We start from the raw sequence: 17,489 nt of genomic DNA, 5'->3' as shown, positions 1-17,489 counted from the left end.
TAATGAAAACCCGTCTTCTGTGATAATACCTGGTTGGCAGTATTCTAGTCGGGATTGTAAACGCGTCACTCAGCTAGTCATTTGAACAAGAACAAGCTTAGCTCTCACTCTCAGCTGTCCATCAACATATCAATGGGCCATAATCCAAAAGTCTATATCACTATTTTCCCTTTCTCTGCTGTATTTTCTCATTTTAACAATTTATAACTTGAAATAGATCTACAAATGCGGTCGGTCATTTCTCATCTGTCGCTACACCTTACGACTTAACATCAACTGATATATCATCTCGCCGAGCCGCAAGGTGTGAACTGTTATTTCTTAATAATGTTCCAGGCTGGTTAGGTAGATGTCTGGCTCTGCATTGGGGTGGGCAAAATCCACCCCTATACCCTCGTATTCTGTTCTTCCTCTCCAGGGTATGGGCCTCCCAGTGTTACGTACCCTTATGTATATAGGCCCTGTCCACCCCGCTCTACTTTTTCGTGGACCCTACTCCGTTTATAAATGTCCCCAAATATTTACATCATCTATATATATATGACCCATGGGTTGTGGGATATCCTCAGTAAACAAATAAAAATTAAATTAAATATATATATATATATATATATATATATATATATATATATATATATATATATATATATATATATATATATATATATATATATATATATATATATATATATACTTTCAAACAAAGATAGAGCTTGCATATGTTGCATATGTTGAAATTCGGTCTTAAAATGGGTAATTGCATATGTGAATGTGCATATCTTTTCATTATGAAGCTTTCTAGATTTCTTTCTCAAGCCAACAGTTAGGCATTTTTTCTGAAAATGTCCCAATTGTAGACGACGTGTAAACTGTAGGCACGCGCACACACACTTTCGTGCACCAGTTGACGCCCAGGTCATGACGTGAACATTTGCATCACTGTTATGCCATGATATATCTAGTACCAGCTATCATTTGCAATATATTTCCAAGGGCTTTTAATTATTTCTTTAAGGTGAAATCCCGAGAAGCCTCTGTGTCGTTGTCACTGCAGTCAGGCAAACACGATGTCCTCGTGAAATATTTTTGTGCAGGACGAACCACTGCGCATGTTATACCAGAAACAAGGTACATGGAGCCGGCGAGCAGGAATGGAGGCAGGAAAGACTGTGTCCAATCGTACAGAGCCCCTGTGGAGAAATTAATTATCATAATAATTAACGCCTCAAGCCGAAACATATCCATTTGGCAGAAAAAGAAACATAAAACTTGTGCAGAACTGGGTTGACGAATACAAGAACGAATAATTATGCCTGGGCAATATTGCACGCACAGCGTGGTGAAAGGCATACATAAAAGTGGAAGTCAGCACCTGAATAACGTTTATGTGCACCGAAAGACTACCTTTCAAAGTATCATTAAATATGCATTAAATATTTTTTTTTGAATTGTTTTCAACCCAGTAAAATATTAGTGAATCTTCGTCTTGACACCGCTTTAGCACGTTTCCATTATCGGAGCAAGGTGACATCACGTTTACTCTAGCTTTCTAACGTTGAAGGTATTTTTCGTACAATAATGTATACAGTAGCCCATGGCAGATAAACGTTGTGGACTTCCGCGATAAAGGCCCATGCGATCTAGTTTTCCTGGAAATAGTTTGCAGATGCACAGACGGGGTATTCGCCAGGGATGTTCTGGTGATTTTGACCTCTATTAAATGTTTTCAAAATTACAACAGGACTGTTGTAATTTTGGTTGGAGGAAACCGGGTACAGCCTGGGGAGATCATGCTCACTTCTGAAACAAATGGAAATAAATCTAAGCACCACTGAGGCTTATCTAGGCATTCGATTGTCGCTGGGTTTTATGCTTCAATATTGTAGAGGTGGCTTCTAAGATGAATGCGGTGCTGACCTAGTTAGCGCGAACGTCCACGAAAGCACCTCGCCTTGAACACGGCGTTTCTATAGTTTTACTGTATGTATTTTATCAAAGAAAACAGAAAAAACATCCCTTGAACGCGAAAAAGACGAAGGTGCAAAATTTAAATTTTCTATTTCTGATAAAGGGAACAACAAATATCATAAGATTTAATTAATCTTAAGCGTTGTCCGATGAGATCTTCTCAGCTCCATAACCACTCGGTATCCTTAATGAATTTTGGATTGACTCGGATATTTGTTATTTAGAAACTGCTGACTAGACGCTAAAATGAACGAAACGCTAAGTAGGCCTAAGGTCAATTGGAGAGATGAATGCGGTTTGGGCCGAGCCGGTGTTCTACTGTATGACACAATTTGTGATACCGTCGTTGAATGTTAAACGGCTTGTAAATCAACTGAATTTACATCTGTGATAGTCCGTAAATGATATAGACCTGTCCACGACACTACGTGAAATGGCCACACGTAACTAAATCGTTGTAAACGATCATAAAATGATGTCTTCTGCAGTATTATAGAGTCGGAGGGGGGGGGGGGAGGGGGGGGGATACTGGCCGTGGTAACCCTAGCATTTGTACTCTTAGGTTGCTTTTCTTTAATTCCCATTTGACAGTACGCGTGTTTGCAGTGTTTATTTTGATGATCGTAGTACAAATATTATGATCACAGGAAACCGATGAGCATTCGCAAATTGCTGGCATGCCTTCTCGCTACAAATAGGAAACAAGCATGAGCCGGTCTTGTACTCATCTCAGAGGTCATGTGACTTGTGAAGTTAAAACCCCAAAACGATTTGGCCAAAGCCAATGAAACTGGATCACCAAGAAGATATTTGAGTGCAGTCAAGACAAATATATTTCACATTTCACTTGCAATAGTACCTATGTAAATGTACTGAGCCATATTCAATGAAACATCGTGGTGATAGTCGTGGTTTTCCCACGGGCTGTTTCAGGTTTCCTCTCAACATAATGCTGGCCGCCCTCGTATAGGTATAAGTATGGCTTGAAACATCAATCAAACTAATAAATCAATGAAACCTCATACATACACTTGTAGGCCATCATTGCTGAACATTTGACCTACTTACTCATTTCGGAGTGTATATTGTGAGCAAAACTCATCATTTGACCTACTTTCTCAGGTCAGCGTGTAGCCTATATTCGTAAGCAAGCCTTATCCTTTTACCTACTTTCTGAGAACAAACAGTATATTCGTCAGCAAGACTGACCCTTTGACCTACTTCTCAGGTCAGATGATACATTGGTCAACAAGACTGCTCCTATGACCTACCTTCTCATGTCACGGTGCGTTTGGCTTTCTCCCATCATATTTTGAATATTACTGAGTCTAGGCGTCAAAACGGACATTCTTACAGAAGACGTGAACCAATGACAACGTATGAGACGCAACTTCCTGTAAGGATTCACTGATGGTGCGTGAGTTGGGGAAGTGGGGTCACATATTTGATCAGATGGGAAATGGTGCAAATTAGCTTAACCTGCTTTCTTCCTGGAGGTTTTCTACCCATGTCTTGTAGGACTACTGATTTTTCTATTTTTTTGTCGTGTCTGTATTGTGTACTACAGCTTCACACGGAAATCCTTTCCTCAACTTTCAGGGAACACGTGTACCAGTCACTCCTCTATTCTACTGGCGATATGTAACGTGTATGCACAGTTCATGGCCTGACTAACTACACATATTGTCAAAGTTTAATGAAGACGCGTTTAATACAGTACAAAACGTGTGCGGGGGCCATTGCCCTAGCCCGAGACCGACTCATCAAGGCCAAGTTTAATTTTGACGGGTAAAGTTTACTTTGGACAGGCTAAGTTTAATTTGGACCTTAGACAAGGACAGAAAGTCAGAAAATGGACTGGCTGAAATCTCGAATGAGTTGTCTTGCAATGGCACTGTTAATATCCTAACTAACGCACTGTAGGGGCTTATGAATGTTGTCCGCTAAAAGCTCACCTGAGATGGGAGGCCCTACGGTGAAGGCCACGCCCTGGAGGAAAGCGACAATGCCGAAGGCCTTGGTGAGCTTGGACACTCCCAAAACGTCTGCCAGAACCACGGTCCGAAGGGATACACAGGAAGCTGCAGAAAGACAAAGCACGACTGTGAAAGGCGGAGTTTCTTACAACCAACAATACATTACAAGATGCACGTCACAACTAACAAAAACGTTACTCAACGTTAGGAGAATTATTTCAAAAAATGTTACAGAAAATGTCGAAAACCACATTGTATCCAAACATCGCGACAATAATCTCAATAAATTCTTTAAGATAATTTCAACAAATCCCATGATGTTAACGTACTAGTCTTACTTACATTTGTTTATAAATTACTTAAAGTATTTAAACGCTGTAGCTGTCAAATACTGAAAACCACATAGCGATTATAACATGACGACATGGTTAGAATAAATGTCGGTTAACATTAGTTCTCGGACCTAGTTAAAAGACGCCATCTGGGTTACCGTGAAGCCGGCAATATGGGGTCAACCCGCTGGTTTCCTACACCATTTGTAAAAGAAGGAATAAAGTCAATATTTAGAATCATGTATTAGTATTTGCAGAAGCGCTTAGTGGGCGTCCTTGGGTTTCTTTCAGTGGTGAGATATATACATTTATCTCATATCATATCTTACGTCGGTTAAAACTGCTCCGATGACCTCCATACATCCTTGCAACAGCACGCTGTTGAGTGAGGTTATCAGAGGCAATACATCGTGTATTCACGGTAAGGCAAGGTGTTTTCCATAAAAATGGGATATTCACTCTGCTGCATGTAACACAGGAAGCGTGTATCAGCTATCCTGGTAAAGATTGAGCAGCACGATAACACCATGTATGGAGATATTACAATGCACAAATCTGACACCAGTTCTCCAGGATACCCCACAACAATATTACATATATATCCATTCTCGCACAATCGATTTTGTTTGACACATGAAAACAGGCCAGAACTTGTGAAAGTTATGTAACTTGCAATTTAGTAGCGGCATGTAAAATCTTTCGCAATGTGGAATCCCTGATTTTGATCTGCAAGTGTAAAATGGTGGCCTATATTTCACATTCATCCTAGCACATGGCACATATCAGCAACCAGGATGGCGAATAATGACATATAGGACCTGCGTGCTACAGAGGCTTGTCAGCCGACCGAACCAAATGACTGCCCATTATAACGCTTCTGTAAAGGAGAGTCAGAGGTATACAGTTTATATTCAATCGTTCTCATTTCCTCACCAAGATGTCAAACGTTCAAGGATAAACGAACTGATTAGGCGGAAAGACTCTAAAACTCTGTCATATTAAGAGACAGCCATTCAAATCGTTAGTTTTTGATCAAGCTATATATCTGACTTCATGATAAATAAAACAACAACGACCAACGTGTGTAGAGAAATGCAAACAGATGCTTACATCAATCATTGTTGTCTCTTCATTAATTTTTCAATAATGAAAAGAGACAGCAGCTTCAGATGAAGTACAAAACTATAAATATAACACATCCCAGCAACCGTGTTTAAATGTCATATTATCATAATAGCAGCATGTTCTGCAAAAATACCAATTCGTTATTCATGCAAAAACTTTCTAATAACACGGAAATGACGCACAAAAATATTTTCCATCTCGTGTGGGCGGTGGGCCTGTGTGTTTTTCTGAATAGGGCTATTCAAAACGTGTTTCAGGTTTATAAGACTTCACCACCACCACATAATTTCACGGTTTATATTTAGCCATGAAGGAAAAGAGAACTCGATCAAGACAATTCTTGGCACATGTAGCGGCTCTGAAAGCAATAACTCCATGATCCAAGTGAATCATGCATACATGGTTTCCCATACACTCGTTTCTTCAGACTAGAACTTATCACATGCCTGGGTAGAAAGTTTTCCGAAGCACAGTACTAACCTTAATGGCCATTTATTCTCTGACCACAGCTAAACTGAATATGACTGAAATTTTATCACATGATTCCTACTAGGAATGTAAGGTTGAAATTATTATGTAAACTTGTACTTAAATAGCCATACATCTAAAATTTCAATAGATCTTTGTACATACCACACACAGTGTCATGTTACAAAGCTTGGAAACTGTCTAACTTACCCATGCACAGGCCAAAAATACAGCAGCAGACGATGAACACTGGAAATGAGTTGCAGAGCGGGAAGATGGCAGATACAACCCCGGCCAGTAGGATTGCGCATGTGTAGACGACGACACTGTCCACTTCGGGCCTATTGGTGAGCCACCCGGCGAACAACCGACCAATGGTGTTCGTGCAGCCGACAGCAGACACGAGGAGGGCTGCCTGCGTGCTAGACACGCCCCTAGATACGGCCAGGTCGGGCACGTAGGTGAGGATGGAGGCGTGACCTGGAGAAATATCAGAGCAAAACTGTTACATCCAGGCATAGACAAGGCACTACACAAAGCAAACTAACATTGAAAGGGGACAAATATGAATGTGGCAGATATCTGTTTCAAACAGGACTAAAATCATAATGATTCATTACCGAAACAGAAAGGCGACTGTGAAGGAATGAGTTTGCCTAACAGCCAGAGAATTGCTTCGTACGTACCTGTCCAAGCTGTCATGACGAAGAGCAGCATGAGGAAAAGTTTGTCGCACAGTAATTCTTTGTGTGCAGCTATAAAAGTCAATTTTTCGTGAGTTTCCTCAACGGTGACAGAAAAATCAGCACGTGACGTATAACCATATTCACTTCTGTGTAAGCTTGTCATGCTCTTCAAAAAGGACCTCATGTTTGGATCCTTTTTGTATTCTGGTAGATTATACAGACTTCCGCTATAAAATATATCCTTCCTACGGATTGGTTGTCCTAGAGCCTGTTTGATTACGCGAGTGTTTGCGTCCAGCGCAGGCGTGAGAGACTGGAAGTTATGAAGATGAAGATCACTTTTGTATTGGCGACGGGAGAGGTCCACAGAAGGGATCATATGCTCGTTGCTGTGAAATAGCCTAGTTTTCTTCTCTGCTAAAACCAGTGTGTCAATCGACTTCAGAAATGGTTTTTCTACTGGCGGACTTTTCCATTCCTCTTCTTGGAGGGAACATTGTTCGAGATCATCGTTGAGGGAAGAACTGAACTTTCTGTGACAAAAGCTTACTTTCTGTGATGAGGAACAGCAGGAAGGGACCTTGGTAGGACGTTTAACCAGCGGCCGCATGAGGGCGCCACATACACAGCAGTTCAGTACGAGTCCTGCTATGATAAGAACGGTGCCTCGCCACCCGTACCATTCCAGTAGGCGTTCCGTTAGGTAAGAGATAGCGAATGTTCCTACACCAGAACCGCTCATGGCAATACCCGTGGCCAGGGCTCTCTTTTCATTGAAGTGTAAGCCAACCACTAAAATGGCGGTAACGAAGGACAGTCCAAATCCAGACCCTGCGGTGAAATCACAGTTGGGCGATTAACGAATAACTGATTTCATCAATATCTTTTAGCATCATCAGAGCTGCGTCTTCCGAATTAACGGAACACATACTCCTCGTCATAACTGTTACCCTTTCTTCAGAAACGTTTTGAAATTGGGTTAGATTTTTTCCAGCCCATTTGTACTCGTGTCAGGGTTTACTTGACTTACATCGTCTATTAATACTGATTTCTGATGAGATTTGAGGATTTACTCTTTGTAATATGTGTCAGTATAAAAACGTGTTACTGCAGTGAGTATTGCTAAGGCATGTCTTTTTGACAAATAAGGCCTTTTGTATCGAATGACTTCGCTTTTAGGCAACAGCGCTCAGGTCAAATTATATTTTAATATCGAAAGTTTGGTTAAGTTAGAACGACTGTTAAGGATTTACCATTCTACGGTTGAAATGTACATTTAAGACTATTTGAACACTGTGCCAAAAGTACCATCCTAAAGTTGAAGTTTATATCTGAAGTTATGTAAACATTCCGCAAAATGTGTCATCCTGTGTTGGATGCACAAACCCGAAGCTAATTAAACATTCTGCCACACGTACCATTTTACGGTTGACGTACATACCGGAATTTATTTAAACGCTCTGCCAGATGTGTCATCCTAAGGTTGAAGTTTATACCTGAAGCTGTGTAAATATTCTATCAGATGCGTCTACGACCACTTACCCCCAAGGGCTCCGTATGTGAAAATTAAGGTTTCGATGTTTGGGGCAAACACGCTAAGGACAAACCCAACTGAGGAAATGAGGCTGCCCAAAATCATCACCTGTCGACAGCTGAAAAACTCCAGTAGTAGGCTGACCACTGGTCCTGAAAGACACAGAGGAGGAGTAAAATATACAGCAAAGGACACGGAATACATCAGAAGACCAATAACAGAGTGGAACACCAAAACGCGCAGGAAAGAACACAAACATACATCAGATGTACATCATACATTCCAGAGTAGGGGATCAGAACATAGCTCTATGGGAAGGAACACGAACATATATCAGATAACCAATACCAGAGTGAAGGATCAGAACACGGGCGTATAGGAAGGAACATGAACATACATCAGATGACCAATACCAGAGTGCAGGATCAGAACACGGGCGTATGGGAAGGAACACGAACATGCATCAGATGACCAATACCAGAGTGAAGGATCAGAACACGGGCATATGGGAAGGAACACGAACATACATCAGATGACCATTACCAGAGTGAAGGATCAGAACACGGGCGTATAGGAAGGAACACGAACATACATCAGATGACCAATACCAGAGTGAAAGATCAGAACACGGGCATATGGGAAGGAACACGAACATACATCAGATGACCAATACCAGAGTGAAGGATCAGAACACGGACATATGGGAAGGAACACGAACATACATCAGATGACCTTTACCAGAGCGCAGGATCAGAACACGGGCGTATGGGAAGGAACACGAACATACATCAGATGACCAATACCAGAGTGCAGGATCAGAACACGGGCGTATGGGAAGGAACACGAACATACATCAGATGACCAATACCAGAGTGAAAGATCAGAACACGGGCATATCGGAAGGAACGCGAACATACATCAGATGACCATTACCAGAGTGCAGGATCAGAACACGGGCGTATAGGAAGGAACACGAACATACATCAGATGACCAATACCAGAGTGGAGCATCAGAACACGGGCATATGGGAAGGAACACGAACATACATCAGATGACCATTACCAGAGTGGAGGATCAGAACACGGGCGTATAAGAAGGGACACGAACATACATCAGATGACCAATACCAGAGTGGAGGATCAGAACACGGGCGTATGGGAAAGGAACACGAACATACATCAGATGACCAATACCAGAGTGCAGGATCAGAACACGGGCGTATGGGAAAGGAACACGAACATACATCAGATGACCAATACCAGAGTGCAGGATCAGAACACGGGCGTATGGGAAAGGAACACGAACATACATCAAATGACCAATACCAGAGTGGAGGATCAGAACACGGGCGTATGGGAAAGGAACACGAACATACATCAGATGACCAATACCAGAGTGCAGGATCAGAACACGGGCGTATGGGAAAGGAACATGAACATACATTAGATGACCAATACCAGAGTGCAGGATCAGAACACGGGCGTATGGGAAAGGAACACGAACATACATCAGATGACCAATACCAGAGTGGAGGATCAGAACACAGGCGTATGGGAAAGGAACACGAACATACATCAGATGACCAATACCAGAGTGCAGGATCAGAACACGGGCGTATGGGAAAGGAACACGAACATACATTAGATGACCAATACCATAGAGGAGGATCAGAACACGGGCGTAGGGGAAGGAACACGAACATACATCAGATGACCAATACCAGAGTGCAGGATCAGAACACGGGCGTATGGGAAAGGACACAAATATACATCAGATGACCAATACCAGAGTGAAGGATCAGAACACCGGCGTATGGGAAGGAACACGAACATACATCAGATGACCAATACCAGAGTGAAGGATCAGAACACGGGCGTATGGGAAAGGAACACGAAAACACATTAGATGACCAATACCAGAGTGGAGGATCAGAACACGGGCGTATGAGAAGGAACACGAACATACATCAGGAGACCATTACCAGAGTGGAGCATCAGAACACGGACGTATGGGAAAGGACACAAACATACATCAGATGACCAATACCAGAGTGAAGGATCAGAACACGGGCGTATAGGAAGGAACACGAACATACATTAGATGACCAATACCAGAGTGGAGGATCAGAACACGTGCGTATAGGAAGGAACACGAACATACATCAGATGACCAATACCAGAGTGAAGGATCAGAACACGGGCGTATAAGAAGGAACACGAACATACATCAGATGACCAATACCAGAGTGAAGGATCAGAACACGGGCGTATGGGAAGGAACACGAACATACATCAGAAGACCATTACCAGAGTGGAGCATCAGAACACGGAAGTATGGGAAGGAACACGAACATACATCAGATGACCAATACCAGAGTGAAGGATCAGAACACGGGCGTATAGGAAGGAACACGAACATACATTAGATGACCAATACCAGAGTGGAGGATCAGAACACGGGCGTATGAGAAGGAACATGAACATACATGAGATGACCAATACCAGAGTGCAGGATCAGAACAGGGGCGTATGGGAAGGAACACGAACATACATGAGATGACCAATACCAGAGTGCAGGATCAGAACACGGGCGTATAAGAAGGAACACGAACATACATCAGATGACCAATACCAGAGTGCAGGATCAGAACACGGGCGTATAAGAAGGAACACGAACATACATCAGATGACCAATACCAGAGTGAAGGATCAGAACACGGGCGTATAGGAAGGAACACGAACATACATCAGAAGACCATTACCAGAGTGGAGCATCAGAACACCGGCGTATGGGAAGGAACACGAACATACATCAGATGACCAATACCAGAGTGAAGGATCAGAACACCGGCGTATGGGAAGGAACACGAACATACATGAGATGACCAATACCAGAGTGCAGGATCAGAACACGGGCGTATAGGAAGGAACACGAACATACATCAGAAGACCATTACCAGAGTGGAGCATCAGAACACCGGCGTATGGGAAGGAACACGAACATACATCAGATGACCAATACCAGAGTGAAGGATCAGAACACCGGCGTATGGGAAGGAACACGAACATACATGAGATGACCAATACCAGAGTGCAGGATCAGAACACGGGCGTATGGGAAAGGAACACGAACATACATTAGATGACCAATACCAGAGTGGAGGATCAGAACACGGGCGTATGAGAAGGAACACGAACATACATCAGATGACCAATACCAGAGTGCAGGATCAGAACAGGGGCGTATGGGAAGGAACACGAACATACATCAGAAGACCATTACTAGAGTGGAGCATCAGAACACGGACGTATGGGAAAGGACACGAACATACATCAGATGACCAATACCAGAGTAAAAGATCAGAACACGGGCGTATGGGAAGGAACACGAACATACATTAGATGACCAATACCAGAGTGGAGGATCAGAACACGTGCGTATGAGAAGGAACATGAACATACATCAGATGACCATTACCAGAGTGCAGGATCAGAACACGGGCGTATGGGAAGGAACACGAACATACATCAGGAGACCATTACCAGAGTGGAGCATCAGAACACCGGCGTATGGGAAAGGACACGAACATACATCAGATGACCAATACCAGAGCGCAGGATCAGAACATGCGCGTATGGGAAGGAACACGAACATACATCAAATGACCAATACCAGAGTGGAGGATCAGAACACGGGCGTATTGGAAAGGACACAAACATGCATCAGATGACCAATACCAGAGTGCAGGATCAGAACACGGGAGTATGGGAAGGAACACGAACATAATCAGATGACTAATACCATAGAGGAGGATCAGAACACGGGCGTATGGGAAAGGAACACGAACATACATCAGATGACCAATACCAGAGTGGAGGATCGAAACACGGGTATGGGAAAGGAACACGAACATACATCAGATGACCAATACCAGAGTGCAGGATCAGAACACGGGAGTATGGGAAGGAACACGAACATAATCAGATGACTAATACCATAGAGGAGGATCAGAACACGGGCATATGGGAAAAGACACGAACATACATCAGATGACCATTACTAGAGTGGAGGATCAGGACATAGTTCTATGTGAAAGGAGACGAACGCACACTACATAATAATGGATCTCTGCACTCAGGGACGGGAAGGAAAACACAGGGGCGGTTCTGAGCACACAAACGAAGATCAGGGCACACAGAAGAAGATCAAGGCACACAGAGAAGAAGATCAGGACACACAGAAGACGACCAGAACAGACAGAATAATATAAGAACACACAGAAGAATGTCAAGACACCCAGAAGATCAGGGCACTCAAGAAAAGATCAGAGCACACAGAAGAAGATACATGGCACACAGAATAAAATCAGAGCACGCAGAAAAAGATCAGAGCACAGAGAAGAAGATTAGGGCATCAAGAAGATGATCTGAACACGCAGAAGAAGATCAGACAACACAGAAGAAGATCAGGGTACACAGAAAAAGACCAAGACACAGAAGATCAGGGCACAAAAGAAAAGATCAGAGAACATGGCAGACGATCAGGGCACACAGAAGAAGATCAGTGCACACGGAAGAAGATCAGAACACACAGAAGAAGATCAGGGCACACGAAAAGGTCAGAACACACAGAAGAAGATCAGGATACACGGAAGGAGATCAGGACACACAAAAGAGTGAGTGAGTGAGTGCTCTGGGTTAACGTCGTACTCAACAATTTTTCAGTCATATGACGACGAAGGGTTCCTTAGGGTTTATGTTATGTGCTTCCTTGTAGCAGGACGGCTTTCTACCGCTCTTTTATCTAATGCTGCTTCACTGAGACCACTTACCGAAGGCAAGTAAGCCGCCCCGCCCGAGCCATTATAGTGATATGGGTCAATCAGTCGTTGCACTATCCCCTTCATGCTGAACGCCAAGCGAGGAAGTTACAACTTTCTCTTTTAGTCTCAGGTGTGACTCGACTCGGGATTGCACAAAAGAAGATCAAAGCATCCAGGAGAAGATCAGAGTAGACAGATGAGGACACATAGGATAAGACCAGAACACACCGGAGAAGACCAGGACACACAGAAGAAGATCAAAGCACACCGAAGAAGATCAGGACACACAGAAGATCTGGACATACAGAAGACGATCAGAGCACATAGAAGAAGATTAAAGTACAAGGAAGATCTGGACACACAGAAGAAGATCAGAGCACACAGAAAAAGATCATAGCACAAAGAAAAAGATCAGAGCACACAGAAAAAGATTAGAGCACACAGAAGAAGATCAGAGCACAAAGAAAAATATCAGATCACACAGAAGAAGTTCAGATCACACAGAAGAAGATCAGATCACACAGAAGACGACCAGAACACACAGAAGAATATAAGAACACGCAGAAGAAGATCAGGACACACAGAAGATCAGGGCATACACGAAAAGATCAGAGCACACAAAAGAAGACGTAGGGCACACAGAAGAAGATCAGAGCACATAGAAGAAGATCAGAGCACACAGAAGAAGCCTAGAGAACACAGAAGAAGTTCAGGATACACAGAAGAAGATCAGGACACACATAGGAAGATCAAGTCACACGGAAGAAGACCAGGACACACAGAAGATCGGGACACACAGAAGAAAATCAGAGCACATAGAAGAAGATCACAGCGCACAGGAGATCAGGACACAAAGATCAGAAAGTTAGAATACACATCAGAGGGTTAGTACACACTACGATATGTTTGGACACACAACAAGCGTTACAACTCACAACAAAGGGTTCTAACACGAAGGATAAGAACATACACCGGTTAATCAGAACATACATTGGCTGGTCAGAACATACATCGGCTGGTCAGAACATACATTGGCTGGTCAGAACATACAGCGGCTGGTCAGAACATACAGCGGCTGGTCAGAACATACACCGGCTAGTCGGAACATACATTGGCTGGTCAGAACATACATTGGCTGGTCAGAACATACATTGGCTGGTCAGAACATACAGCGGCTGGTCAGAACATACAGCGGCTGGTCAGAACATACACCGGCTAGTCGGAACATACATTGGCTGGTCAGAACATACATTGGCTGGTCAGAACATACATTGGCTGGTCAGAACATACAGCGGCTGGTCAGAACATACAGCGGCTGGTCAGAACATACATTGGCTGGTCAGAACATACAGCGGCTAGTCGGAACATACAGCGGCTAGTCAGAACATACACTGGCTGGTCAGAACATACATTGGCTGGTCAGAACATACAGCGGCTAGTCGGAACATACATTGGCTGGTCAGAACATACAGTGGCTAGTCGGAACATACATTGGCTGGTCAGAACATACAGCGGCTAGTCGGAACATACATTGGCTGGTCAGAACATACATTGGCTGGTCAGAACATACATTGGCTGGTCAGAACATACAGCGGCTAGTCGGAACATACATTGGCTGGTCAGAACATACATTGGCTGGTCAGAACATACATTGGCTGGTCAGAACATACAGCGGCTAGTCGGAACATACACTGGCTGGTCAGAACATACAGCGGCTAGTCGGAACATACATTGGCTGGTCAGAACATACAGCGGCTAGTCGGAACATACACTGGCTGGTCAGAACATACATTGGCTGGTCAGAACATACAGCGGCTAGTCGGAACATACAGCGGCTAGTCGGAATATACATTGGCTGGTCAGAACATACATTGGCTGGTCAGAACATACATTGGCTGGTCAGAACATACAGCGGCTGGTCAGAACATACATTGGCTGGTCAGAACATACAGCGGCTAGTCGGAACATACATTGGCTGGTCAGAACATACAGCGGCTAGTCGGAACATACATTGGCTGGTCAGAACATACAGTGGCTAGTCGGAACATACATCGGCTGGTCAGAACATACATTGGCTGGTCAGAACATATAGCGGCTAGTCGGAACATACATTGGCTGGTCAGAACATACATTGGCTGGTCAGAACATACAGCGGCTAGTCGGAACATACATCGGCTGTTCAGAACATACATTGGCTGGTCAGAACATACATTGGCTGGTCAGAACATACAGCGGCTAGTCAGAACATACATTGGTTGGTCAGAACATATAGCGACTTGTAAGGACATACAGCGGCTGGTCAGAACACTCACCGGCTTGTCAGAACATACACCGGCTGGTCAGAACATACAGCAACTGGTCAGGACATATACCATTTGGTAAGAACATACACCGACTGGTCAGAACATACACCGGCTGGCCAGAACATACACCGGCTGGTCAGAACATACAGTGACTGGTTAGGACATATACCATTTGGTAAGAACATACACCGACTGGTCAGAACATACACCGGCTGGTCAGAACATACACCGGCTGGTCAGAACATACAGTGACTGGTCAAAACATACACCGGCTGGTCAGCATACAGCAAAGGATGAGAACATACAGCAAAGGATGAGAACATACAGCAAAGGATGAGATCATACAGCAAAGGACGAAAACATACAGTAAAGGATGAGAACATACAGCAGAGGATAAAAACGTACAACAGAGGATGCGCTAATAACTTGTTAGACTGGCCGAGTTTTATTCACATAGATGGGCCATTAACATTAGAGACCGTGTTACCTCAGTACACATTGCGTCTTCTCAGTGCACGCCAATATACGACAGGTGACACAAGAGTGTCCAAATTGTTGACAGTTCATATTACAGGGCCAGTAAATAGGATTAAGGAACGTGACATACGTCACCTAATACTTGTGGAAACTAGGCCTTCAGCTCTATAAAGTTATATCTATAACACTGTAGATACCATACGAAGCCCAGCAATACAATACAACACAAATAGATTTCGCAAAGCACCATTAAACAGCAACGATCTACAGGTCAAGGTATCTACATTTGTACACGCTAAGCAGGAAATTATACACCTCATAGGTTTAGTCTGGTAACATACTAGGCTTGTATTATAAGTATACTTGTACTTGTGCCTGTGCGAGCACAGGAGCTTATGCTACATAACGATTAAGAAGCTGTTACCACAAAGGATATATGAAAAGGAACTCTAAAATGAAGATTATGGTTTTAAGGGAAATGAAGAAAGTTATAGCCAAAAATAAGGTTTATACACGATGGCTCTCAGTTTTATTGGTGAAGCAAAGTCACCGTCATAAGTTCTCCACATGTGACGTGCAGATATGTTCAACATATCAACAAGAAGTCTTTCATGACCGTGAAACTGCGCAAACGGCCCCATGAGGATCATTGGCCGCTTACTGTCACCGATCACAATGAGAGAATCTACAAATTCTCTGACCATGGCCGGGTTTGATCCCACACCAACCGTTCAAAGGAAAGCACGTGATCGATTCGGGTATGTCCCGTTCCAAATCTGTTTGACGACTTTATATGTTACCAATACGTTTTTATAACCTTGGCTCCGACAGTGGTATTCGAATAGGCGGGTAGGTTTATGTACAGTATATCACTTCAAACCATTCTGTAAAGGACATTCAATAACAACGCCATACACGTGTCTATTCCAGTTCCATTCTTGCAACAATTAAAATACACGATATTCCGTACATATTTAAAATATCATATTTATTGCAGCATTGGCCTTGGACATTGTGGTTGTTCAGCTGCACGATGTCTTGTCATATCTTTGCCGCTGTATGTATAATGCAGTCTCTTGTAATGTATATGCTGGTGTGACTTACCCATGGCAATACTGAAGCCAAGGAGTACCGATCCGACCAACGCCGTCTTTGATTTACTGTCCTCAAAATAATCTAGTAGCTCCAGTATGATAACGCCGAATGCGAAGAGCACGCCATCCAACAGAAAGTTGGCGAAGAAACTGGCAAAACAGATCACCCATGCCCAACCGCCATCGATGTCTGGATGTCTCTCATCGATTCCCTCTTCCTGTATCTTGTGGATCTCCTCCCTGACTCTGACATCGTCTTCCCCATCAGCAGGTGCCAACAATGTGCCGCCGTCGCCGGTCCGAACCTCACCATTCATGTGCACCGACGCCCGTCCGGTACCCGAAGCCGAGGGAGTCAGACTCTCCGTAGCAGTCATCTCTTTCTACTTCTGCAGAGGACGCCTGGTAACATACAACACCTGAACAGGTACACGATAACAATGAGCAAGCAATAGCCAGAAGGGCGTTTCGACGTATAAGCACGCAAACTGGTTCAGACTGGTGGAACCGACTCACTTGTATTAGTAGTCCAGAGGCCTATTTTCAGCTAAGTTTTTGGTGAAAGCCCAGGTTATGTTATAGCTTTCCGCCCGCCTCACCCGGGCTTGGTCAACAAGGTTTGAGTCATGATCAACCTTTCACATACCTATTAATAAGATTTTTCCATCCTGCATTACCAGGTGAATGACATGGCTATACCCTA

At 43.5% G+C, this 17,489-nt stretch overlaps 1 protein-coding gene across 1 annotated transcript; it reads right to left on the bottom strand.

Moving 5' to 3' along the window:
• Positions 1–743: 743 nt before the first annotated feature.
• Positions 744–17,173, bottom strand: LOC135461593 (monocarboxylate transporter 12-like). Its single transcript, XM_064738758.1, has 6 exons — positions 16,797–17,173; positions 8,098–8,241; positions 6,556–7,386; positions 6,080–6,349; positions 3,924–4,049; positions 744–1,190 (listed from the first exon to the last, which is right to left on the bottom strand). The coding sequence occupies exons 1-6, from the start codon at positions 17,161–17,163 to the stop codon at positions 1,003–1,005; spliced, it is 1,926 nt and encodes a 641-aa protein (XP_064594828.1). The 5' UTR covers positions 17,164–17,173; the 3' UTR covers positions 744–1,002.
• Positions 17,174–17,489: the final 316 nt, after the last annotated feature.

This window comes from Liolophura sinensis, chromosome 1, assembly GCF_032854445.1.
Source record: "Liolophura sinensis isolate JHLJ2023 chromosome 1, CUHK_Ljap_v2, whole genome shotgun sequence".
Lineage (NCBI taxonomy): Eukaryota > Metazoa > Mollusca > Polyplacophora > Chitonida > Chitonidae > Liolophura > Liolophura sinensis.
Note: the sequence above shows the minus strand (reverse complement) of the source record. Positions and strands in the feature narration are given on the sequence as shown.